The sequence below is a fragment of the Alexandromys fortis genome, unplaced genomic scaffold (assembly GCF_014885135.2).
Source record: "Alexandromys fortis isolate MF-2015 unplaced genomic scaffold, M_Fortis_MF-2015_v1.1 scaffold_19, whole genome shotgun sequence".
NCBI classification, from domain to species: domain Eukaryota; kingdom Metazoa; phylum Chordata; class Mammalia; order Rodentia; family Cricetidae; genus Alexandromys; species Alexandromys fortis.
Genome location: NW_026067890.1, coordinates 17,548,671 through 17,573,877, shown reverse-complemented (window position 1 = coordinate 17,573,877; position 25,207 = coordinate 17,548,671). Strand labels below are relative to the sequence as shown.

General features: G+C 47.0%; 1 protein-coding gene across 1 annotated transcript in view; it reads left to right on the top strand.

Moving 5' to 3' along the window:
* The window catches only part of Nfkb1 (nuclear factor kappa B subunit 1), a 108,446-nt gene extending 89,266 nt beyond the window's left edge, over nt 1-19,180 (top strand). Inside the window, exons 15-25 of the mRNA XM_050143353.1 lie at nt 1,389-1,586; nt 2,594-2,735; nt 4,817-4,931; nt 9,439-9,640; nt 10,100-10,269; nt 10,554-10,656; nt 12,568-12,692; nt 13,617-13,683; nt 14,001-14,173; nt 14,900-15,077; nt 18,346-19,180. Coding sequence (XP_049999310.1) covers nt 1,389-1,586; nt 2,594-2,735; nt 4,817-4,931; nt 9,439-9,640; nt 10,100-10,269; nt 10,554-10,656; nt 12,568-12,692; nt 13,617-13,683; nt 14,001-14,173; nt 14,900-15,077; nt 18,346-18,506 — 1,634 coding nt within the window. The 3' untranslated portion in view covers nt 18,507-19,180. The remainder of the gene's footprint in view (nt 1-1,388; nt 1,587-2,593; nt 2,736-4,816; nt 4,932-9,438; nt 9,641-10,099; nt 10,270-10,553; nt 10,657-12,567; nt 12,693-13,616; nt 13,684-14,000; nt 14,174-14,899; nt 15,078-18,345) is intronic.
* Nucleotides 19,181-25,207: the final 6,027 nt, after the last annotated feature.

The following is a 25,207-nucleotide window of genomic DNA, read 5'->3' as shown; positions in this document are numbered from 1 at the left end:
AGAAAGAAAAATGCATGGATACCAGTGTCATCTTCAAAAGCTTTAGAAGATAACTTCCCAGTAAATTCATATTTTTATAATTCTAGGCCAGCATAAGGAATATTCCTGACACTTACATATTTACTCATTACATTGCATGAATGAAAGTAAGGCAGAGGCACAACGCAAAAATTATAGACTTGACTACCCAGACACAAAAGTATCACCTTTTCTGCCTTTTCACTCAAATGCTCTGCTTTTGAAATCAGTTTTCATTTTGTAGGATTGGCCCTTTCCGCTCACATGCACCCTCTCAGTGCTGTGCCTACAGTCTGCTCAGAGCTTGGTATGCGCAAAATTATTCTATACAGTCTCTTCATATATGCTACCTGTTCATGCCAGGTGCATACATCACTGTAACCTTTTTTGGAGATCTTACCTGACATTATAGTTTATCGTGTAATCAGGTAACAGTGCATCGAATACAATAGAACTGCCTTTTCCATTAACCGTGACCTCATGATCCCTGTGCAAGGAGAACACTAGTCTTGACAGTCTGGACAGAAGGTGGAGTTCAGAAACTTTTATTTACTCTTTTGAAGACACCGCACTGGTGGTGGCAGAATCGGGTTTCATACCAGATCTGCCCAAGGATCTTAGGTACCCTTGTCGTACCAACAACAGCGTGAACAGATGTGGAGTCTTGGAGCCGCGCTTGGCCAGACTGTGGGTAGAGATGAGCTCTGCGCACTTTTCCTTGTTACTCACGCTAGGAAAGAAAAATAACTACTTTCAAGAACTTTGCATTTTTTCAGCTAACTTTCAGCATGCAGAACTTTATCTCCTTTCTCTCCTTCACAAATAAACAAGATGAGATTCACTCACTGTTTGTGTTTGGTTTTGTTTGAGAATGTCACTATGTAACCTTGACTTTGTGTTTCTCCTGCTTCTGCCTTCTAGGAGCAAGTGAGAAGGGTATGGGTGTGAGTAGACACAGCCGATGCCAATGAGATGGGAGGTTTGGGGAGATGAGTTTTTAAATGCTTCTGAATAAAATATTTGTGATTTAAAATATTTCCAAAGCATGCCAGGTGTTGTGGTGTGCACCTTTAATCCCAGCACTTGGGAGGCAGAGGCAGGCAGATGTCTGTGAGTGTGAGGCCAGCCTGGTCTACATAGTGAGTTCTGCACCAGACCTACACAGCAAGACACTGTCTCCAAAAGTAAATAAAGAAATAAATATAAACTAAATCTAGAACTTATTATTTGTAATGAAGATTCATGTTTTTCCATTTTCAACTAACCTGCCTTCTTTCTTTTTTCTGTCTGCTCTATGTTTGAAACTGTGAGTTATAGTTTCATTAATAGATTTTACTGAGAAAAAGATGATGTTTTTGCATTTATCCTAGGAACTACAAATACAGAATTGAAAAATAACCCTAAAGACTGTGACGAGAGTGGTGACCGAGAGATTCTGAATCTCTCTGAGAAGGAACCAGACGCACAGGATAAGGAGTCTGGCATGTCCAGTGTGAAGACCGATGCAGTCGATGCAGTCTCAGTGGCGTCCACCGTGGAAGACAAGGAATGGGGTGCCGGGTTTCAGGGTAGGTGAGCATGCCCACAAGGGTTTCCATGGGCCTCTGGGGAGGGTGCAGTTCTAGGGACAGGAAGGTTTCCTTCCTGTTCATCTCAAAATGATGGGTCAGCATCTTGTTTGAGTGCCCTGCAAGGTGCCCTGTGCCTTCCAAGATGCATCTTCATGTAGAGACTTGGGTGTGTTCACCCAGCCATGTGCAGTTCTGGGTAATAAAGGGGCAATGCAGTTTGTCCCTGGCCCAGGTAACACAGAAGGTTCCACATCCATCACTCACCCCTCCCAGCAGCCAGCTCAGCTGCCATATTGAAGAGGTTTGGCTGAATATGTGGCTTTTATTTCTGTTCTCTGAAGCAGCCGAATTGAAAGGAGATGTCCCTTTTGAACAGGTGCACTAGCGTGTGTGCTTAACTCCTGGTCGGACATCACTCAGAAGGACATGGGAGCCACATATGGTTACCATCAATTATTTTCTTTTTTCCGTTTTTCAGTTGCCTTTTTGGGATGCTCCATGTATATATGTATTTATGTCTTCAAAATCGGTGAGATGTGCCCTTTTGTGTTGAGGTCACAGATTGTTGTCCCTTGACCTTAAGAGAATGAATTTTCCAAAGATTCTGGTGACTCTCCGAGATGTCTGGATCAGAGGGCATGTTTCTTCAGTGTGACTCAGACTGGATTCCAGAAGTGATTAGCTTATTATAATAAACAATTGATTATTTAAAATCATGGCAAAATCCAATTTCCCTGAGATTGATTACTCTCCTTAAATTAGACACTGACTATTCTCCTTAAAATAACAGCTATTTCTCAGTTGCTCCTCATGGCCCACAGACACTCTAAAATCAATCTCTTGGCTGTATTATCTGTCAGTGAGACAATGCCCAATTGTGCTTTTTCTAGTCTCCCCAATCCAGAAGCACCAAAAGGAGCATTTTCAACTAAAATGATGTGCCCCGCCATGCGTGTAGGGGAGGCGAGCGAGACTCAGCTGTGGTTGTGGACATTGCCTTGCAGATAACCTCTTTCTTGAGAAGGCTCTGCAGCTGGCCAAGCGGCATGCCAATGCCCTTTTCGACTACGCGGTGACTGGAGATGTGAAGATGTTGCTGGCTGTGCAGCGCCATCTCACCGTGGTGCAGGATGAGAACGGAGACAGGTGGGTTCAGTGCGGACTGCTGCATAGCGAGCACTGTCTGGGTATGAGGAAGAGGAACAGGCCCGATGCACACTGGCCAGACAGGGATGGCTCTGGGGGAAGTCCTCCGAGAGCCCTGCAGTGTGGCGCCTCCCTCTTCAAGATGGTTCAGATGTGTGGGTGGCCCGTTAAGTTCTAAACCCTTGCTTTCCTTATTTAAGAAATTGAGAGCATTATTGATAGTTCTGCCTAGTCCCTAAAGCATTGTCTGATGCACCCAAGGAAGTGCCAGGTAATGGCAACAGTATCAGTCCAATATTTAAGAGGAAATGCCACTCCTTCCTAGTTCCTCACTCCTCTGTGGCCTCTGTCCATGTTCACTAGTATGAGAGTGGACCAGGCCCTGCCTGCCTCACCTCACACCACGCCTGCTGTCTGTCCCTGAGTTCTGTTTGCAGATCCACCTGGCCCCCTTTAAAGAAGTTCTCTAATGCTTTCATTGAGACTTTTGAAATGACTTGAAGGCCTATAAAAATAGCCAGAGACAGCAGTCTTGAGACTCAAGTACTTTATCAAATGATCCTAAAATAGCATCAACACTGAAAGTCCTTTTCTGTGGAAACGTTCCGGAGTGCTGTGGGTTAAGTCTCAGTTTAAAAACAAAAGGCGTTAGGAGAGTGCCAACCTCAGGAGTTTCATACAGAGACCTTTGTCCTCATAGCTTGTGGCGTAACCAAGGATGTGGTATAACCACTGGCCTTGTTCTGCAGTACAAGAAGAACCCAGACTATCTTCCCTGTGTACAGCCTTGAGTAGCAGAAGGTGTCTTTAAGGGAAAAGCATCCAATTACCATTCGATAGCTAATAACCACAGAGCAGGGCAGCTAACCAAGGCAGGACACAGGTGCTCCAAGTGACATCTTTAAGGACCTGCCGAATCAGTGAGTTTGATGAGCACCTGCCTGTGAAGAAGAGGGATGCTGCTGTTGTAAAGGAAGGATCGTGGGAAGGGTGCCAGGCACATGCGATCCAGCAGGCGTGTGGAGAAGAAAGCAAGGGTGTGGACCCTGGACATTCATGGAGCAGCTGAGACAGTGGCCTCCCTTGTCCATGCAGGGTACAGACACAGAGCCCCCGCAAGACTTACACAAGCAGGCTCCTGAAGAGACTGGGGGGGGGGGGGGCAAGACCTGGAAGACACAGAGGAGCCCACTTAGGAGAATAGACAGGGGAACACTCTGGCCTCTCATTGTCTCTTAGCTTGTCCTGTTTGCCTGGTAGCTGAGCCCCATAGCTATTAATCATCACAGAAAATGCAATAAAGAAAATATATAGAACCCTCTGGTATTGGGGGAATTCCCAGGGGGGTGCACTTTGCTGAAATGCTGAGCTGTGCATGGAAACGTTTAGGCCTCTTCTGAAGCATGCCTTCTACTGTGTGAATGTCATGTCTACGCCACGTCTTAAAAGCTTTCTGCCAGCATTCCATCCAGAGCAACAGGGAAGCCCTGGGGTGCAGGCTGGGTTATTTCTCATCAAAGTGTGCATGAATCCCTTGGGGTTAATGTTGGCATAGGGGAGTCTAAAAAGTACGTTGTGGTCTTCACGGGGAGGTATTTCTAAATGAATGACTTCGGGGCAAAATGACAAGACCTTGTTTAAAAATAAAAGTCACTTCACGTTGTTTTGGAGGAAGAGATCTGGGCAGCTGAATTTTCTGAGCTGTTCCTAAGCCTGGGCGTTGACTTTTGCTCAATGTCTGTACATGCGGGAGAGATAGGGGAGAATTTCCTGGGTTAGGGGCACAGAGAGCTGGCCTGGAGCTAGGGCCATTTGATCTCCAGCCAGAGTAGGTGCCTTTGCACTTTGTGTGTTTCATCAGACATCAACATTCCCAGAGTCAGGTGGGCACCATCAGTGAGTGTCGGAGCCTGGGATAAGCAGTGAGAAAGCCTAGATCAGCACATTTTGCAGATTTAAAACATAATAGGGCCAAAGGAAGCCCTGCATAATAACTGATTCAGTCCTCAGTTCTAATCATTCCTTGAAATTTTTGTCATTTACTAACCCCTAATTATCTACGCCACTGTGTTTCATTCCAGTGTCTTACACTTAGCCATCATCCACCTTCATGCCCAGCTTGTGAAGGATCTGCTGGAAGTCACATCCGGTTTGATCTCCAATGACATCATCAACATGAGAAATGATCTGTATCAGGTAGGCAGAAACTGAAAGTGTCTTTAGTTGGGAATGTAATTTATACATGAGAAGTTTTGGATCATGGGTTTGAGAGCCACAACCCTACGCTGAAATTCAGCACCCCTCTAGACAAGACAAACTCTAAGCTCTAAAACTCAGAGCTGATACTGTTTGGAGGGAGAACCTAGCAAAAAGGTCATAACTATGAAGAAAATCAAGTTGAAAAACCAGTACTTTATAAGAATTCAGAGCCTGCTGAGAGGTGCTTGAACAATTATATCAAGTGTGTATCAAGTAAAGGTTTTGAAACCAGAGCACAAAGCAATGGAGAAAGATGGCCCTCAGTAAGGAGTTCTTTGAGAACCAGCATTCTGTCCAGCTTGGGTTTGAGGAGACTTAGGAGGACTGCTGGAGACAGCATTAGCAGCTGAGGCCAGGCAGAAAGTTTAGGGTTAAGCAAAATTTAGAAATCCCACAGGGAGAACCAAAGTGTAGGTATGGGATGCTAGGAGCCCAGGCCAGAGCCAAGGATCCCCCTCACCCCCTGCTCCTCACTCTCTTCATTGTCTCCAGCCCATGCCCTTTTCTACCCCGCAGGTCTCATATCTCTGGGTCTGCCGCTCTTGCCCTCTTGTTAGCTTTTACGGTTCTCTTTGCACTCGCTTGACCAGAATGTCTTTCTGAACCCCCATGGCTGGGCAGTCACCCCCAGAGCTGAGAGCGCACCCGCTTATCCTGCTGCCAAACCACAACCACGGCACTCTGTTTTTAAAAGAGATTGTTTTCATTTCTTCATATCCCCCTTCTCTCTCTCTGTGTCCCTCCTTCCTCTTGCTGTTTTTCTCTGTCTGTCTCTTCCTGTCTCCCTCCCTCTCCCCCACCCCTGCCCTGCCCCAGCTTGTAGTCCAGGATAGCACTGAACTATCAATATCCTCCCTCAGCTAGGATGAGCAGGCATGGACCACAGTTCCTGGCATCTGATTTCATTTTAAAGAAAAAAAAAAAAACATTCATTACTGTAAAAGAATTGGGGAGCTGTCTTAGTGTGTGCGGGTGTGAGGACCAGCGTTCAGCTCCCCTGAATCTCACAGAGCCAGGTTCAGTAGCACTCCCCTTATGGCAGGAAGGAAGAGTCTATGCAACAAGGAACTAGAGACCTCAAAGTAAGGTGGAAGACAAGGACCAATCCCCACGGTTATTCTCTGACCTCCACATGCACCCTGTGGCACACGTGTGCCTGCACCCCACACACACACACACACACAAAATTAACTGTGTGTGCGCACACACACACACACCAAAAAGTCTAAAAATTTATTTTCTTCTAAAAAGAAATCATTAACTTACTTATTTTTAATTCATCATTTTAAAATTACTTTGTGGATTCTAAATTGGAGGCTGGGAGAGGATCTGTGATAGAGTTTTTAACTGAACACCAGCCTGTAGCTCTCAGGGGTCTTTCTCTGAGCAGTGTTTCCTCTTAGAGGAGCAGAACCACTTTACATACAGTGCTCCACGCTTCCTGTGACCGTGACCGTTATCCGGGAGAGCACAAGGCTTTTCACTGCACCATGAAATAGCTGGGATAAAGCGTGATTTCAGATGTGTACATCAAGAACTGTGTTCCTCCATCTTCCACAAAACATCTGGGGGTAAAGCCATTTGGCCCCGAAAGTTTAATTTTCCAAACTTTTGACTGGTTGCGTTGTTATGCGTCACAAGGATAAGAATAAACCTAGGAAGAGGATGTTGTGGCTCCCCAGCCCTCCTTTCAAGGGCCACTCCCTCTGCTCCCTGGAGGCTGGGTTCCAGGAAGCCCTTGTTTCATTGTTGGCAGATAGGATTTGCAGAAGCAGGCACAGTGGGGTTAGAAGCTGGGCTCTGCTGTGTGGGAACCAGCTTGTGTGTGCGGAGCCTCTCTGATTTGGAGCCCCACACCCCATTTTTCCCACTTTGGCACTGCTTAGTGAGCAAAACCTCTGTGTTTCCTGCTGTGCCCCGGGCTTCTTAGCCTTGAGCGCATGCTAATGGGTAACTTCTTCTGGTAACTGTTGCATGTTGTTGGCTTTGTGGACTTGTTTTGTTTTTGAGAGAGGGTATTCCTGTGTTCTGGGCTAGCCTGGAATCTGATAGGTAGCCTAGGTTGGTATGTTACTGACAGTCCTCCTGAGTCTTTTCCATGGCTTCTGGGGTTACAAATGTGCGCCCCACACCCAGCTTGTTAACTGTTTTCTTTGGTTATTTTGGGCTGTTTGTTTATTCATTTGTTTAGACAAGATACTGGAACACACTGTATAGTCCAGAATGGCCCCAGACTCATGGTAATCCTTCTGCCTCCACCTCCCCAGAGCTGAAATTATAGACAGGTGCTACCACACCCCAGTTAATAACCATTCTCGACAGAAAAGTGTACAGTTCTCCAAGTAATTTGAATTATTGGTAAATTATCTTAAACATTCTCTCCAAATCTTCCACCAATCACAGTGCATTTCTCTCACAATCAGACCCCGTCCCCACCACTCTCTGGGCACAGTCATGCCAGTGTGGCATAGCAAGGACTCTTCTGAAATTGTTGTTTAAACTATCTTCTCTTCTTGCATTCTCCCAGTATTTGGCATGGGTTGGTTTATTTACATAAGTTCCCATAAACTGTTATGGGGCATTTTGCATGCACTTATTTTTGTCGTATGTTCTTAATTATTGTAAATTCAATATATGCACAATTTTTTAAATACCATAAAATGATATATTTTAAGAATTCAGAATTACCTTGCCTAGAATCCGGCAGATCCCTATTCCCAAATGTAACTATTACGTTGTCCTTGCCTGGGTGCTGGCTACATCCATGTGCACTTGAATGACATGTATTAAAGAATACGTGTATACTCACATATAATCCACAGTATTTTGTGCATATATTTCGTACCTTGCACTAGCCTTTCTATTTTCAATATAAAATAATTTACAGATTACTCATACTTATTGAAAGATTAAATGAAGGACCTATATGTTTTCCAAGAGTAAGCTGGAAGATCTTTTACCTAGTTTCCCCCAGCAACTATGTCCTGCTTAACACAATATTACAACAGGTGAAGTGCACATATCTGAATAGATTTTACTCACTTTGCATGCATGTACATATGGATGACTCTGTAGGTTTTTTTCCCAAGCCACGTGTGGTGGTTCCTAGTATTCAGGAGGCTGAGGCAGGAAGAGTCCTTGTGCATAGATACACAGATGCAGCCTGGTGACAAAGAAGACTCTGTCTCTGAGAAGAGGGGATGGATACATAAATAGTTGTGAGCACACTTGTAAGTGTGTAAGCAGCCTAGTCTTGGCCTTACAGCATTTACCCGTGCTACAGTTCTGTGTCCAGCTGGTTTGTTGCCGCCGATCCCAAGAGAGTGCTCTAGTGCCCCCGGTACACAGCACTCCAGTGTCTGCATCACTCCCAGTCTGTCTGTGTCAGAAGTTGGACGACTAGGGTTTGTGTCAGAAGTTGGAGGACACAGATGGGCGTCACGAACACTGAGCTCCACAGACAGAGCCTAAGGATTACGAGAGCCCCACGCTTTACAGCTGTTTAAGATATAATCCCTAGGGGTTAAGATCCAGACGCCTAAAATATCACCATGGCAACCTGCGTATTGGTAGCCCACCTGCCACTGCTTCTGCAGCCAGGAGCTTTTCCTGGACTGGGAGGCTGGGCAAGTTCTCACTGCACAGCTGACGTCATTGTGAAGGAGGGCTTGTGCCAAGGAAGTGCTGCGCTCTATCTGTGACCTCAGTTCTTATCGACACACTGTCGTGAGTGTTCGTGTTCGTCTTGCTCATTTCTGAAAACTGGTTCCCAAGCATCCCCCTTGCATTCATGGAAGCACAACTTTGTGGTCAGAATGACCTTTCATGACCTATCATGTACAGTAACTGGGATTGTTTTTGCCTAAGCTTTCTTTGGAGACTGTCGTATTGTCCTAACTATGCCAATTAGAATCCAGTAGCACCTTTGATGACATTGGGTCTAGCTTGTAACAGTAGACCTCTTGAAGCCAGCCTGCAGCAGTGTGTTCTAATTTAACAGATGTATTTCCATGCCACTGTAGAAGAATGGTACCTTTGTTGATTGTTTTTTGTTTTGTCTTTGGGTTTTTTTTTGATAGTCTATTTACATTTCTTTATTAAAACCACAACTTTGGTTGGATTTGCTAATGTACAGAATTACCTATCATAAACTGAAAAAAAAAAACACTAAAATTTATTTAGGTGAGTTAAAATGTCAACAGTTGGACTGTGACAAGAGCATTTTAAATTTATCCTATAATCCTGACTGTTGCATGCTGGTTCGTGCATTGGGCCTTTGAGTGTACATACCATGTGAGACAGGAAGCTCCTGACAAGAGTTGACGGTTACTCTGGGCGTGACAAATGGCCCTGAGTACGACTCCATACTGCAGTGGTGACTCTGAAGCCAGGCGCTACAGATGTCCCCAACCAACCACTGACTGTCCTGCCCTCTTCTCCCTAGACACCTCTGCACCTGGCCGTAATCACCAAGCAGGAAGATGTGGTGGAGGACTTGCTGAGGGTTGGGGCTGACCTGAGCCTTCTGGACCGCTGGGGCAACTCCGTTCTGCACATGGCTGCCAGAGAAGGATACGATAAGATCCTGAGTGTCCTGCTGAAGAACAAAAACGCAGCGCCCCTTATTGACCACCCCAACGGGGAAGGTAAGGGGCAGTCGCACGGCCGCGGAACCTTCTCTCAGCTTCCCCAGAATTGCTTGGCGCTTGATAAATGTGTGTGCCTTGACTTTGACCCACAGATGGTCTCTCGGCCAACTGGAGTTTATGTTGTCTTGTGGTTATTTCTGCTGTTTACCACAACAAACTCCTTTAAAGGTAATTTGGGAGCATCACTTAGTGTTTTTTGAAAAAGCAGGCCTTAGCAAACAGTGATCTTAAACTACATAAAGCATCAGTTATATCGAGAATGTTTATTTAGTAACTTGGTGTCTCCCATGATCATAATAGGAGCTTGTGGCTTCTAAAGGGAGAACAGTGGCCCTTCAGAGCCTTTGAAGCATGTCCTGAGCAGAAACCAGAAGTGCTGCAAGCTAGTGGCCTCCCTCCTTCCCACAGCCCTGTTTTGCCAGTCCCGCTCACATCTGTGTCTTTGCTTGGTCTCAGGTCTCAATGCCATCCACATAGCTGTGATGAGCAATAGCCTGCCATGTCTGCTGCTGCTTGTGGCTGCGGGGGCGGAAGTCAATGCTCAGGAACAGAAGTCTGGGCGCACGCCCCTGCACCTGGCCATGGAATACGACAACGTCTCGCTGGCCGGCTGCCTGCTTCTGGAGGTAAAGGACATGCTTGTGCTCTTGAATTACATCCCCGAGGGAATTTTAGGGAAGTCGTTTCAAAGGATGACACCAGTGCCTGCTGTGCATTCATCCCTGCGTAGCATCTGCACGTGAGTTCAGGACACACTTCCTGCAGCCCCAGCTCCAGCCCCACTCTCTGACTGACAGGGCCAGCCTAATACAGCCACTAGACAAATGCTAGAACTTGAGAGGCCATGCAGAGAGGGGGTAGAGACTAATGGGGAAGAGCCTCTGCTAACTTTCTTTGTGGGCGGATTTAGGGCGATGCCCATGTGGACAGCACCACCTACGATGGGACTACACCTCTACACATAGCAGCCGGAAGAGGGTCCACCAGACTCTCAGCTCTTCTCAAAGCTGCAGGTAAGATGGCCTGCCGGTCATTGATGGGCTTGGGCATCAGCCATGCAAACTCTGCCTGGGAGTGCAAAACTTCCTCCTGAAGCTGCGGTTCAGCTCCTGGGAAATGGGTAAGAGAAGGAGACATGGCTGGTCATGCTTCAGTTAACACGGAGGCTCTGTTCGGCCTGGTGATCCTGCGTTTACCTTGATGGTCATGTCATGAAACACTAAAGCTCGCTGGCATCCACTGCCTGCACTATGTTCAGGCACCGTGCTGGCATCCCACATCCTCTCTCCTTTACTGTATTTAATCCACAGGGACTGCTGGAGAGCAGCACTGTTGTTATCAACCCTGTTTTATCACCAAGCAGACAGACTAGAAAGACAGGCAGACCCCACTCCAGTGTCCTAGACAGCTGTGTGTCACCCCCACAGCCAGGACCTGCAGACTCTTACCCTCTGCACTGTGCGTCTTCCTACTTTTCTTGGATTCTCAGGCAGTGTTCTAGTCAGTTCTCCAGTCCCGCAAAGCACAATATCCCAGCTCATCTCATGTCTCCAGTGGCTGATGAGATTGGCATTTAGTTACTTCAGAAGTTGTTTCGGAAAAAAACTGTGGAAGGCACATTCTCCATCGACTCAAGCAGACTGGATTCGGTATGGACTGTGTGGAAAGGGTAGGAGGGCAGAAGAAAAGCAGCAGCAGCCTCTCTCTCCTCCTTAGTCGAAGTGAACTGTGTTCTGCCTGAGGGGCCCCAGCTGCGATGCGGGAATCAATTTTGGAAGCCACTGATTATACTGAAAATCAGTGTTGGCTCTGACCAGACGCAATGGTGCACACCTGTAATCCCAGCACCCAGGAGACTGAGGCAAGGGCACTGCCTCAAGGTTAGGCCAATTTGGTCTGCATAGTTCTGGGGCAACCAAAGATAAATACTATCTCAGAAATAAAAACATAATTGAGAAATGTGAAAGTTATGCATTTGAATTTGCCCTGAAAATGTAGCAAACAATAGCTTGTGTGGTACAAAGAAAATCATACAAAAAGCCTAGCCGGGCATCCTCAGCATCGGGAAGGTCACATGACTCTTCAGGACATACGGAGCCCTCAGGGCTGCAAACCGTTTCTCCATCATGTTCCTGGTCATGCTGTGCTGACATCATACTAGAGCATGCCAGGCTGCAGAGGGCGGCAAGACAGCACAGTGCTGGCCCAGTACAGATGTTCTGCCAGCAGATCTGAGGCAAAGTCTTCATCCCAAAAAGCTGTCCTGAGCCTGCCTCTGTTTGTTAAATATCGAGCTGAACACTGGCAGAATAGCCAGGAAGACTCCAAGAGTCTTTTTGTGTTTCCTTGCTAGAAGCTGAAGAACAGGCTAGATTCCCAAGATTTGTTAGCACATTTTTTTTCTGTAACAATACATCCTACCTGGCACAGGGTTCTTTTGGTGTTTGTTTTCCTGTTGCTTAAGAATTAGGGTCCTGAAAGTGTTGCAGCCATGGATAAAACTGGCCATGCTGCAGTAGACATCAGGCTGTTTTGAGCAAGCAAGAGAAGAGAGTGAGGTGTGTGCACTGGTGGATGTAAATACAAAGATTCAAGGCTCACCCCTGAATGTGCATGCTGGTCCCTGTAAATTGCCGCTAGACGTCTTAGATTAAAATGCATCATTCAGTGAGATACATCCTGCAGAATTGCAGGTCAGAGTGTTTGAGATCTTTTGTTTGTAATAGTGTCCTTGGATGTAGAGGGCACCCTTTGATAGCTTTTCAGTAAAAGTAAATTAAAATTTTAAAAGTTGTTTTAAATTTTCCTAGTTATAAACATTAGCCTTTAATAAGGAAATTGCCCTTAGACATGTGACCCCTGTGTGCTGTTAGAAGTTGACGAGCTTTGCAGCTTACCTAACACTGTCCTGCCTGACTCCGCAGGAGCAGACCCCCTGGTGGAGAACTTTGAGCCTCTCTACGACCTGGACGAGTCCTGGGAGAAGGATGGAGAAGACGAGGGAGTGGTGCCAGGCATCACACCCCTGGACGTGGCTACCAACTGGCAGGTGAGCCCTGCCCAGTTCATCTCATGGTGCTTGAGGGGAGCCAGTGGCTCGGGAATGGTTAAAACAGATGGTCTTCTTGGCACTCTTCTCCCTGAAGAGCGTGCCTTTGTGTGAAGTCTGCTGAGCAAGAGGCGTATTTATCTTGAGATGCCTATCCCTGAAAGATCTAGGTCAGCTGAGCCCTGAGAGTGAAGCTGCTTGCTTCCTCAGATCAGAGTGGAGATGTAAGAAGTTCAAAGAGCCCAGAATCCACAGAAGAGTCACCCTTCTTTCTGTGCATGTGACCGGAACCTTGTCAGCTCTTGTCAGAAGCTAGGCTGCTCAGAACTCAGGTGCAGGTTTCTGAACACAACAATAAACTAGGAATTCGCTTGTGGATTTCTATAAACATGCTAAAAGCCTTTCTTAAAACTCAGCTGAGTTAGACTTAAAGGGGGAGGCAGTCACTAGGTAAGTGAGTCAAAGGAAAGGGCTGGCGGGCAGAGTGGGCAGTGTAAGTACCCGAGACAGTCAGGTTTGCAGGGACGCAGCAGCTCCTTATCTACACCATCTGGGCACTTCCTGGGGGCCCGTTTGCTGGGCTGGGTGTCCCTCCAGGGTACACATAATACTGACCCACTGCAGAGACCCCTGCCCTTCCTAACCTGTGCATCGTCAGCAAGGGAACTAGAGAAAACACCAGGAAAACCTCTGTAGTTAGGACTTTTAAAAGTCCATTTCCAAGTTGGGCAGCGGTGGTGGCACAGGCCTTTAATCCCAGCACTCGGGAGGCAGAGGCAGGAGGATCTCTGTGAGTTTGAGGCCAGCCTGGTCTACAAGAGCTAGTTCCAGGACAGGCTCCAAAGCTACAGAGAAACTCTGTCTCAAAAACAAAAAATAAAAGTTCGTTTCCATGAGTATCTCTTATGATTTTCTGTCCAACAGGTGTTTGACATACTAAGTGGGAAGCCATATGAGCGTGTGTTCACATCAGATGATATTCTACCACAAGGTGAGCTGTGCCAGAGCTGATTCTCTCAGAGTAACCCCTGCTGTGGTTTACGGGAGGAGAGGAAAGCCATGCTTCAGGCTGTGCTGCCAGAGGCCCAGTTCCTAGTTCGGAAACAAAGAGCCCCGGGGTTGTGAAAAGGGGGAAGCTTGGTCCTGATCTGATTGATAAAAGCATAGGCCACTGCTGCTTAGCTGGGACTCTGGACTTTCTACAAGCTTCACTGCTTCCATCAGAAGTTGGGGAAGCAAAATGATAATGATGGATCTTCTCAGATTGATCGTCCCTGGACGGTTAAAGCAGCTGTGTTTCTTCCTCAGGAGACATGAAACAGCTGCCCGAAGACACCAGACTACAGCTCCACAAGCTGCTGGAGCTCCCTGATCCAGACAAAAACTGGGCCACTCTGGCACAGAAGTTAGGTCTGGGGATACTTAACAGTGCCTTCCGGCTGAGCCCTGCTCCTTCTAAAACCTTCATGGACAACTATGAGGTAAGGCGCCACCTTGCTGTTTGTAGTTGACTGTTAACACCACTGGCCAGGGCACAATCCCCTCCGATGTGTCATAATTTTGTAGATGAAAACTAGCCATTGCCTAGGGCACTGAGAGGCTAAGGGACCCAGACAGGATGGAAGCCTGTCTTCCTGAGAAGACCCATTGCCTGCCTCTAGACATTCCTGTTTGCAGACTCGCAGAGTCTCCTTGCAAAGAGTGCTGCTCACCACACCGGTGGGTTGCTCTAAGCCATGATCAGTTTGCACAACCCGTTTCCAAGAGGAACCCAGGGTTCCCTGTTCTATGAGGTGACTCCTGCTGGAACAGTTCCAAGCCAAAAAGTAGGAAGCATGGGGAGATGGTAGCGTGTGAGGCCGTCCTTGTTAGGTGCTGTCTTTTCTCATTCTGATTATCTCTGGGCACAGATGTCGCTGCCAGCAGCCTCCCTGCTCAGTGAGCTCACAAGCTTCTCTCTCTCCCTCCCCTCTGCTTTCTTTCCCTGTCCCTCATCCTCTCCATCACCCTCATCCTCTCCCTCTCCATCTCCTGTGATTTCCTGAGTGATGTTTGACCTAAGACAGGAAACACTGTTTCCTCAGGGACTCCTCCCGCTGCCCTCCCCAGACTCCCGGCTCTCTGGAGCAGACACAGGGAACAAGGGATAGGTGTTGATGTTTGCAGTCTTTACAGGGGCTGGAACACACTCTCCCTTTTCCTACCAGGTCTCTGGGGGCACCATCAAAGAGCTGATGGAGGCCCTGCGGCAGATGGGCTACACAGAGGCCATTGAAGTGATCCAGTCAGCCTTCTGCACCCCGGAAACCACAGCCTCCAGCCCCGTGACCACTGCTCAGGCCCCCGAACCGCCTCTCTCATCTTCCTCCACAAGGCAGCACCTAGGTAAAGAGGCTGAGAAATCTCCTTTTGCTCTGTGATGCGGCACTGCAGTTCCCTTTCCCAGTCTTTTCTACAGGATATGTCTTCCTATGGCACACACTCCCCACCGTGCTCCCATACACATGAAGGGGCAGTTCCTATAGACACTCACATTGGCACATGAGTCACTTATATTCTCAGTAAACATTGGTTACGGGGGTTAAAGAAGCACTGTCTCACATATTTGTTCAATTTAAGGAGAGGTTCTAAGAAAGATTAATAACCCTGGGTTCACAAGACAAGGAGCAGCAACCAGACAATAGCAGACATAATGTATGACCCTTCCTTCCATGCCACCTGCCTCAGGTCCTCCACCTCCTCCCTCAGGTCCTCCACCTCCTCCCTCAGGTCCTCCACCTCCTCCCTCAGGTCCTCCACCTCCTCCCTCAGGTCCTCCACCTCCTCCCTCAGGTCCTCCATCTCCTCCCTCAGTCCTCCACGTCCCCCCACCAGCCACCCCCTCCCTTCAGCTCCCATCTACACTCGTGTCCTGCCTGGTTTTCCCATATTAACAGTCCCACCTGTCATTCCCCTAAAGCATACAATTGTAGGAATGGATCTCAGTACAGACCATGAACACTGTACTTCTTACAGTCTTGTTATTCTGCCTTATTCAAACCATGCCATGCTTTCCCTAAACCCAACACCCTTTTCTTCTTGCTCAGCTTGTACCTTTGCCACAAACCCCATTGAAAACAGAAACAATTTGCAGTCTCTTGTCTTTGACCCCTCTGGGCTCGGTAGGTTGTGTGCCCTCTGCCTGGGGCAGTCTTCCCCCTGGGGACATCCCTTTCACCTTCAGCAGGTCCCGGCTGCCTGATTCTTGCCTCTGTTCTGTATTATCATCAGTTCCTTCCCCACCTGCTGTGGATAGCTACCTAGTTATCAGGCCGTCATTTCCTCATCCTTAAAACATAAAGTCAGAGAAAACAAAGCTTGACCTCCTTTGGCATTCCTTAGCTGGGTCAGGCTTCTCGGAAGAACAGTTTTAAACATGCTGCCCACCCTGTCACCTCAGCCCTTTGCATCTGCTTCTGTCCCCACCACTCCTAGGCCTGCTCCGCTCACATAGCCTCACTGGCCACCAGGTTGGCCACCTCCCTGTTCATGTCCCTGATGCATCTGGCATAGCTGGTAGCCCATGCTCTTCAGTGCCCACTCAGGGCCTCACATCCACCTTGCTCCCTCCTCCTCACTGTTTTCTATAGCCAGGCCCAATCCTAAGCTCCCTTCTCTGCAGCATGTATGTGTCCGAGCACGTGTGCGGTGTGTGTGTGTGTTCATGTGTGTGTACACTTGGTTTCCTTATGGCATTCCTGTGAACTTAGTTCTGGTTTTTCCTCCTCTCCACTCCCTCTTCTTCTCACCCCCAGCCCTGCCCAGCCCCATGTCCTCACTTGCACGTATGTTCTGTTACCCCCTACCCTTTCCCTCTGAAAACCTCCTCCCCCACTCAGTGCCCCTTTCTAGTTTCCTGGCTGCTCCCCACATCTACCCCACATAAGCACACATATGTGGCAATTGGACGCTAGGATCCACACGTAAGAGAGGACATGCAGTCTCTTTCCCTCTGGATGATCTTGACTAGCATTTTCCAGTCCCATCAGTTCCCCTGACATTTCACCTTCCTTGGTGTCTGAATAAATCCCGTTACCTGCACACAGCTCTTCACCCTTCCACAAACTCACATTGGCTACCCCCGTCAAAAATATAGCCCTCTTCCGGACAAAGACAATGTTCTAAGAGCTGTCGTGAACATTTCCTGGCACTCAGCGCCTCGTGTTCAACCTAGCAGGTTTCCTTCTCTGCTTGACTCCTGTCCAGTCCAGCCAGCCTCATTTCTTGCTGAACTCCAGCAGGGCCTGTTTCCTTGCTGACCCCACGTCTGTTCTCGGCACCACAATGTTGTCACAAGGCGTTCACATGTCTCCTATAATAATTAAAAAGTCAGGGGGCTGGAGAGATGGCTCAGAGGTTAAGAGCATGGCCTGCTCTTCCAAAGGTCCTGAGTTCAATTCCCAGCAACCGCCCCCATTACATACATACACACAGACAGAATATTGTATACATAATAAAATAAATATTAAAAAAAATAATTAAAAAGTCAGTACTCAGCAGCTAGAAAGATGGCACTTTGTGAGCCAGACTGTTTCCTCCTGTGTCTTTGGAAAAGCCAGGAGGTGGGAAATTCCTGCCATCCCAGGAGCCAAAGCATGGAGAGTCAAGCATTTGTTTAGTGTATATTAGGCTTCTGTTTTCTTAGTCGCTCTGTACAGAGAATAATCTCCTCTGGTTAGATCCCCAAGAATGCTTTCCAACAAATAGAATTTAAGTTTTTAGTATAGACGCATTTTTACAAAACATCCTCATTTTCATGCACCAAAAATTTTTCTAGGCAATGTGTATTATTTAGTAGCTCATACAGCCCAAAGAGAGATCTCATTCTCTTAGTTCCGACTTCTGTTATGAATTTATTTTGTCATATGTTCAGCAGTTTTCCTAGCTGTAAAAAGTAATAGGGCGGTTAGAAAAATATGCCTCATTCCTAAGGGGAAAATATGTATATTCTAAGTCAAGAGAAATCAGAAAGGATTCCAACAAACAGAGGCAAGATATCAAGAGAAAGATGTACTCTTAGCCAACTCCAATCACAGCAGTATTCTCTGTCATTTGCTGTCTTCACGCCACTGTGAGCAAAGCTGATGAGCATGGGTGGCCAGGTGGCATGTGGTGGCCGGTGGACATCCGTCCATATAGAGGTCCATGGCTGGTCAGGGAAGGGAGGCCTGCTGCTGTGAAAGGTGGGGTTTTTGTTTTTCCCTGATGCCTAACCAAAAGTCCTTTAGGGGAGGAAAGGGTTTGTGTCAGCTTACAGGTTACCACCCATCACTGAGGGAAGTCAGGGCAGGAACTCCAAATCAGAAACCCTTGAGGACTGCTGCCTGCTGCCTCGCAGGCCCATGCTTAGCGACTGTCTCACACAGCCCAGGACTACCTCTCAGGGAGCGATGCTGTCTATAGTGGGCCAGGCCATCCTACCTCAGTTAACAGCGAAGACAGTCCCCGTCAGACATGCCCACAGAGCAATGCCTTCTGGGTAGTCCCTAGGTTGAGACTCTCCGGTGAGTCTAGCTATGCGAAGCTGATGGTTGAGGATGGCTAGGACAGCAGGCAGAACAAAGGCATCGCCTTGGCCTAGCCAGAGCCTAACGAGTTTGTGCTTTCTCCACAGATGAGCTCCGGGACAATGACAGTATCTGTGACAGTGGTGTGGAGACGTCCTTCCACAAACTCAGCTTTACGGAGTCTTTACCTGGAGACAGCTCAATGCTGTCTCTGAACAAAATGCCCCACAATTACGGGCAGGAAGGACCTATAGAAGGCAAAATTTAGCCTGCAGTTTCCCACACTGTGTAAACCAAAGCCTGAAATGCTATTGCATCCATCCAAAGGAGGAAGGCAGAGTGAGTCCAAAGGTGCTGGAGGGTGACCGGCCCACCGGGCCGTTCCTGATTTCGTCCAAGGCCTCCTGAATTCGGCTTCCTTTCTTGGTTCTGAAATGACTGAGTTGTCCCAAGCAGATGGTATCTAGAGATCACAGCACTCGGCTGTGGCTGGGGTATGGTGGCTTGAGCTTTTCCAGCTGCTACTGGATTTCACTGGCTTTGTGTCATTGCTGCTGTCCCTCTGCCGGGCTCCTGCTGTCATTAAAAGGTGTCACTGTCTCCACCTGGTGTCCTTTCTAGCCATCTACAGTACAATTGTGCATCCAAATTAAGATTAAGGAAAGATATTTTTAAATGAGTAACGTGATGAGTAATAAAAAAAAAGACATTGCTTTTTCTAACGTGGTTTATCTGTGATTTGAAAAAAAAAACACATGAACTTAACAATATTTAAAACCTGCTACAATCAATGCTGAAAATAGTATTTTCCCCCTTTTCTGCATTTTACTATTGTAAATATGTTTTCTAAATCAAATACTTTAAAAGAAAAAATGTTGGATTTATAAATGCTATTTTTTATTTTACTTTTATAATAAAAGGACAAGCTCATTGTTGACCTCATCTTGTCTGATCTCTGCAAATACTTTTTCAGAGGAGTCCCCGTAACTGGGTCAGTCCACAGCCTGTTTACACAGCCACGTTCTCCCCTAACTGGGTCAGTCCACAGCCTGTTTACACAGCCACGTTCTCCCATAACTGGACCAGTCCACAGCCTGTTTACACATCCACGTTTTCCCATAACTGGGTCAGTCCACAGCCTGTGTATCACATTCTCATTCTCCTTTAGACACATTTTTAAAGGTAGAAATGTGCAAAAAAGACAAATATGGAAAGAAAAGTGTTCAAGACTGAAGTTGAGTTTGGCAAATTCTGGCCTAGGAAACCTCATCTGGATACATGGCACCAACATCTTCCATTCTATATATTATCCCTTCCCCGTGTATTCTTTCTGCCTCTGTGATGTTAACATATCGAAACATACCACTTTCAGGATACGTCATGGCCATGGCCTTCATGAACACACAGTAATTACGGCTGACTGCACAAAACCTGGCCCTTCTCATAAACATGCCAAGCCTCGAGTCGCCTTATAAATTCAATATGAGCTCAATAAAAGTATGAACCATGGGGGAAAAAAACCCATATGGGGAGGGACTTGTGTGTCACACACACACACACAACTGGCCATCAATGGTTGATAGGGAAGTGAGGCACCATTTCTTCAATGGTGTAGCCCCTGGTAAACTGCCCATGTTCCAGTAAATAGCGCTCTACCCATCCTCATGCAAATAGCCCTAATTAAACCCAGTTAAAACATGAAAGAATGAAAGCAAAGGGGTTACAGTGGGAGCAGGAAAATAAGAGAAGGCATGAGGGTATGTGGCTGATTGCACTACATTGTAATCATGTTAGAGATTGTAAAAAAATATATATACATATATATAAATTTATATATATACATTTTTTAAAATTAAAAACTAAATTTTACCATACCTAAAAGGCCTTCCAGCATGAAGCTTCACTGGCAGTTGAAATTAGAAAAAAGAAAGATTAATGAATAGCTTTAAACAGGCCCCGTGCTGGGCGCCAGTATGCAACCAAGGTCATTTGGCTTATGGTGTAGAAATCAGATCCAACACCTTTGGACCCAGCTGTTAAGAGCACAAGATGGTCTCCCAGAGGACTAGCCAGTGGATTCAATTCCCAGAACCAACACGGAAGCTCAAAACCATGTGTAACTAGAATCCCAAGGGATCTGATGCCCTCTTTTGGCTTCTGTGGGCACCAGGTATGTACACGGTGCACTGACAGACATGTAGGCAAAACACCTACACACATAAAGAAAAAAAAATCTAAGGTCTTGCCCATGCTAAGCAAGTGTCCTACCACTGAGCCATCCAAGATGCTGGAACTGGTGGGCACCTTTGGGAACTGCCTCCACCACAAAGAGCTACCTGTTCATTTCCACGATCGGCGCAGGAATGCCTGTCCCAGCTCTGTGACATACAGATCCCCGGGAGGCAGGCTAAGGTGGTACTGGGTCCATCTCCCTCTGTTCACCCTCTCACAGCTCTCAAGCTTGAGGTTCCCCAAATAGATACCTTGTATGCCAGTGTCCACATGAGGGTTGGTATCCCAGAGAATACCAGCTACATGGATGCTGGTCTTAAAAGTAACCCAAGTTGGGGGGCAGGGAGACAAAATATTCCCAACTCACCGAGAAGAAAGTTGAGGTCTAGAGAGCTCAAGTCGGTGGTAGCTCAAATGTTGCCGAGTTTTTAACCAGATATTTGGCTCCTAGGCTGGTGAGCATGATTGTATGAGAAGATGTAGAATGACTGAGCCTATCAATAGGGATTAGGTATAAGATTAAATAAAATGTCAGTGATCAAGAGATTATTTTTTGTTGTTTTCAATTTTTTATTAACTAAAAATTTTTAATTATTTTACATCTCAACCATAGCTTTCCTCCCCCTTCTCCCATTTCCTCCCCTCCCCTCCTCTCCGTCAACCCTTCCTAATCCACACCTCCTCCACCTCTGTTCAGAAAGGGGCAGGTCTCCCATGGGTGCCAACACAGCATGGCATGTCAAGTTGAGGTAGGACTAAGCGCCTCCCCTCATAGTAAGGCTGGGCAATGCAACCCAGTATGAGGACTAGGTTCCTGAAAGCCAACCAAAGCATTAGGGACAGGCCCCATTCCCACTGCCTGGAGTCCCACAAGTAGATCAAGTCACATGACCATCACACATACGCAGAGGGACTAGGCTAGTACCATGTGGGCTCCCTAGCCATTGGCCCATAGTCTGTGAGCACCATGAGCAAACCAGATGTTTCTATGGGTCCACTTGTGATGACTCTGACTCCCTCCTACTCCCCCACCCCCACTCAATCCTTCCTCCTTCTCCTCAACAGAATTCCAGTGCTTGACTGTGGATCTCTGCATCTGTTTCCACCATTTATTGGATGAAGGCTCTCTCATGACAATGGGGTTGTCACCAATCTGACAACAGGAGATGGCCAATTCAGGTTACCCAGCCACTACTGCTACGAGTCTTAGCTGGGGTCTTCCTTACAGAACTGCCTCCCCCCCCCCAAGTCATATCTTTCATTATTCTCCCCTGCCATCTATCCCTCAACCTGATCCTTCATGTTCCCATCCCCGCCTGCCCCCAGTTTACCCAGGAGATCTCTTCTGTTTCCCCTTCCCAGGGAAATGCATGTGTCCTCCTTTGGGCCCTCCTTGATATCTAGTCTAAAAGATGACTATTTAATAAACCAATATCCCAAGTGGCTTAATCACCAATTAGTCTGAGTCCTCTCTATCAAAATTTCCAGATGTATGAAATTTTAAACCATAAGAATATTAGACACAGTACCAATCATGGATAAATAATCTTTTTAAAGATTTATTTTTTATGTATACATTCTGCCTCGATGTATGCCCACATGCCAGAGGAGGGCGCCAGATTTCAGTATAGATGGTTATGAGCCACCATGTGGTTGCTGGGAATTGAACTCGGGACCTCTGGAAGAGCAGCCAGTGCTCTTAACCTCTGAGCCATCTCTCCAGCCCCGGATAAATAATCTTGAAGTCAAAAAGCCCTTTAAGGAAGACTGCATCCTGGAGTGTAAAAACAGACTGGGTTCTCCATCTTAGAAGTGTATCACGAATAAATGGAACCTTGTTAAAAAGAAAATTCTTTAAATATTAAGGGAAAGCTAAAAAAAAATTCTATGTTCTATTATATTACCATTTCTCTGTCCTGGCACGCCTTTGTTATTCTGAGTTTTGAAAACTATAAAATGAAAAGGTGATTTTCTGGTGTTTCTTAATACTTCTTGGAACAACTTCAGCCAGGTCCTCTCCTATGGCTGTTAGTGGCTGTGCCTTGCAACATAGTGTCAACACCCACCCTACTGAGAGAGGGAGGGAGGGAGGGAGGGAGGGAGGGAGGGAGGGAGAGAGAGAGAGAGAGAGAGAGAGAGAGAGAGAGAGAGAGAGAGAGACGAATCTCTTGCTGAGTCTAGGCCACCTGTGGCAGGGCAGAAAAGATGCAGAATGACTTCCAAACTTAGATCGTAACTTCTGCCAGCCCTCCTGGGCATTCTCCTGGAACTCAGTTACCACGTTCAGAGGGAGTCGAGCAGCCACGTAGAGAAGCCCAGCTCCAGTGGTCAGCCAATAGCCTTAACCAAGATCCTAGCCAATGCCAGCCAAGCCAACCTGTCAGCTGCTGGTGACCTCACCTGGCCTTTGGGCTGCCTCAGCAGATGCGGCCCATAATAGAGACAGGCTGTTTTGCTGTTCAGCTCAAATGACAGATTTGAAAGCAAATGAAATGGTAGTGAGGGTTTTAAGCACTGGGTGTAGAATGGATGTCACCATTTCCCAGGTTTCTGGCGAGACGCGAGATAGTTCCCCTGCCAGAAGTTCCGCGTAAAAACGTATTGACTTAAGACAGGCAATAGTGCACGCCTTAATCCCAGCACTCAGCAGCAGTGGAAGGCAGATCTCTGAGTTGGAGACCAGCCTGGTAAGCAAAGCGCATCCCATGCAGCCAGGCCTACACAGAGAAACCCTGTCTCAAAAAGCAAAGGTAAATAAGAAGATGCTGACGTGAGGGATGCCAACCAGACTACCCACGGGGCCAATATAGAAAATAGCATGTCTACTCTTTAGTAAGCAATCTAGGCTCTCCTTTGTTCCAGAAACTTCCCCTTCTTAGGCTGGTCTCTATGCTAGTCCACAGGAAGGCAGCAACACTGTCTGCCTCTCTAAGGAAGGAGCGTCCACCTTTGTACCAGCAGATGGGGACAAACAGCAGAGGCACCGCAGGTGGCCGGGTGGGAAGCTACAATGGGCCAGAAATAAGCTTGCTCTGAGAGCTGTCTCCCAGCAGGCCGCCACTCGAAAATAGCTTCCTCAGAACTTCAGTCATCTTTTGAGGTTTCTGAACCCTGCAGGCATAGCCCAGACCTTTCCAGGTTCCGCAGCCTTTCAGTCTTCAGCAGAAGGAAGCCTGCTGCTGTTCATTTACCCACCGGGGTCCCCTGCGGTAGCTCTCTGCAACACAGGCAGAGTCAGACCCAAAGCCTGCCAAGTCTTAGCAGAGAAAAGTGAAGGGGGAGGGGCCACACCAGCCCCGTTCAACCAAGGATCACTAATAATTCTCCAGACGGCGATGCGTGGGTATTCACCCCCAGTTTCCAATACAGAAACAAAGCCCAATTTGGGCCCATCCCAGATTCAAATCCCGGTCGGACCAACTCCAAAGGCTATCTTTGTGGATGTCTGAAGTCACTGATGAAAAACTAGCTTGTTTTTATAAAAATGTGTGCAGCTCTGTGCAAAGATGGAGCCATGATGGATCGACCCATGTGCAACGTGAGCCAAGAATATCACTAAAAAGACATATTGCTTGCTTAAAACCATCACCAACAAGCTAAGATGCGCACACATGAATTACTCATGGGCTAGAAGTCGCTGTGCCTTTCTTCCTATTTTGTGCTTTCCAGGAAATTTTTCTTTCTGACTTATACTTCCCCTGGTAATGGATGTGAGGAGACACAGGAGTCAAAACACGGTGAAACCAAGAAAAAAAATGTTTATTTCTTTCACTATCACAGAACTTAGGGCTGGGAGATATCTTGAAGGTTACCTATTCAGACGCTGGTGTGTAACCGAGTTTAGAGCTGTTCCTCCAATGCTGTGTGAAAGATCTCAGGCTGGCAGACTGGCAGACCTTATAGACTGATTTCTTCAGGAAGCTATGGCCCATTGGGATCCCAGCCAAAGGAGAGGGGCAAGTTGGTCAGTCAATCACGCGCTTTCTGCAGACAGTTGGCACGACCTGAACGGCCACGGGAGAGAAGCAGTGACTGCTTCTCGGAGAGTCTATTTATTCTCTCCAGGCCAGAAGCCTAGCAGACAAAGCAGGAGTCCCTTCTCCAGGTCCCATCAGTACCCAGAAGCAGAGTTGGGGCTGGAAACACAAAGCCCGAAATAGCAAGAAACACCTCCCACTGGGAAAGCCTGGACCTTGATGTTGGATACTAAGTCCCAAGGTTGTTAGGTCTGTACTACAGGGAAAGAGACATTTTTTGCATTTCAAAGCTGTTTTGTATAGCCAGGCTTGTGGTGCATGTCTGTGTTCCCAATGTTCAGGAGACTGAGACAGGAGGATTACTATCTGTTTGAGGCCAACCTAGACTGTATCGTGAGACCCTGTCTCCAAAGCAAACAACAATGATGATGATGATTTTGAAGTTCACCTTCCCTTTCCCCAAAGCAACAGGGTACGACCTAAGGGACAGTATAACTCAAAGATTTGAAGGGGACACTTCCATAGCATGGGGGATTTTGTCCTGCAGGACACCTGTTTATTTCCTGATCAAATGTGCATATTCCTTATGCATTTGAAATAAATTTCTTTTTGTGATTTGGAAACAACTTTCTTAAAAAAAAAAAAAAAAAAACTAAGCAAATATCTTTACGTGTGAGTGCTTCCACTCAGAAAAAAAAAAAAAAAAGGACGAGACAGGATGCGTCTGTGAGACAGGACACATCTGTGAAGTACTGCAGCC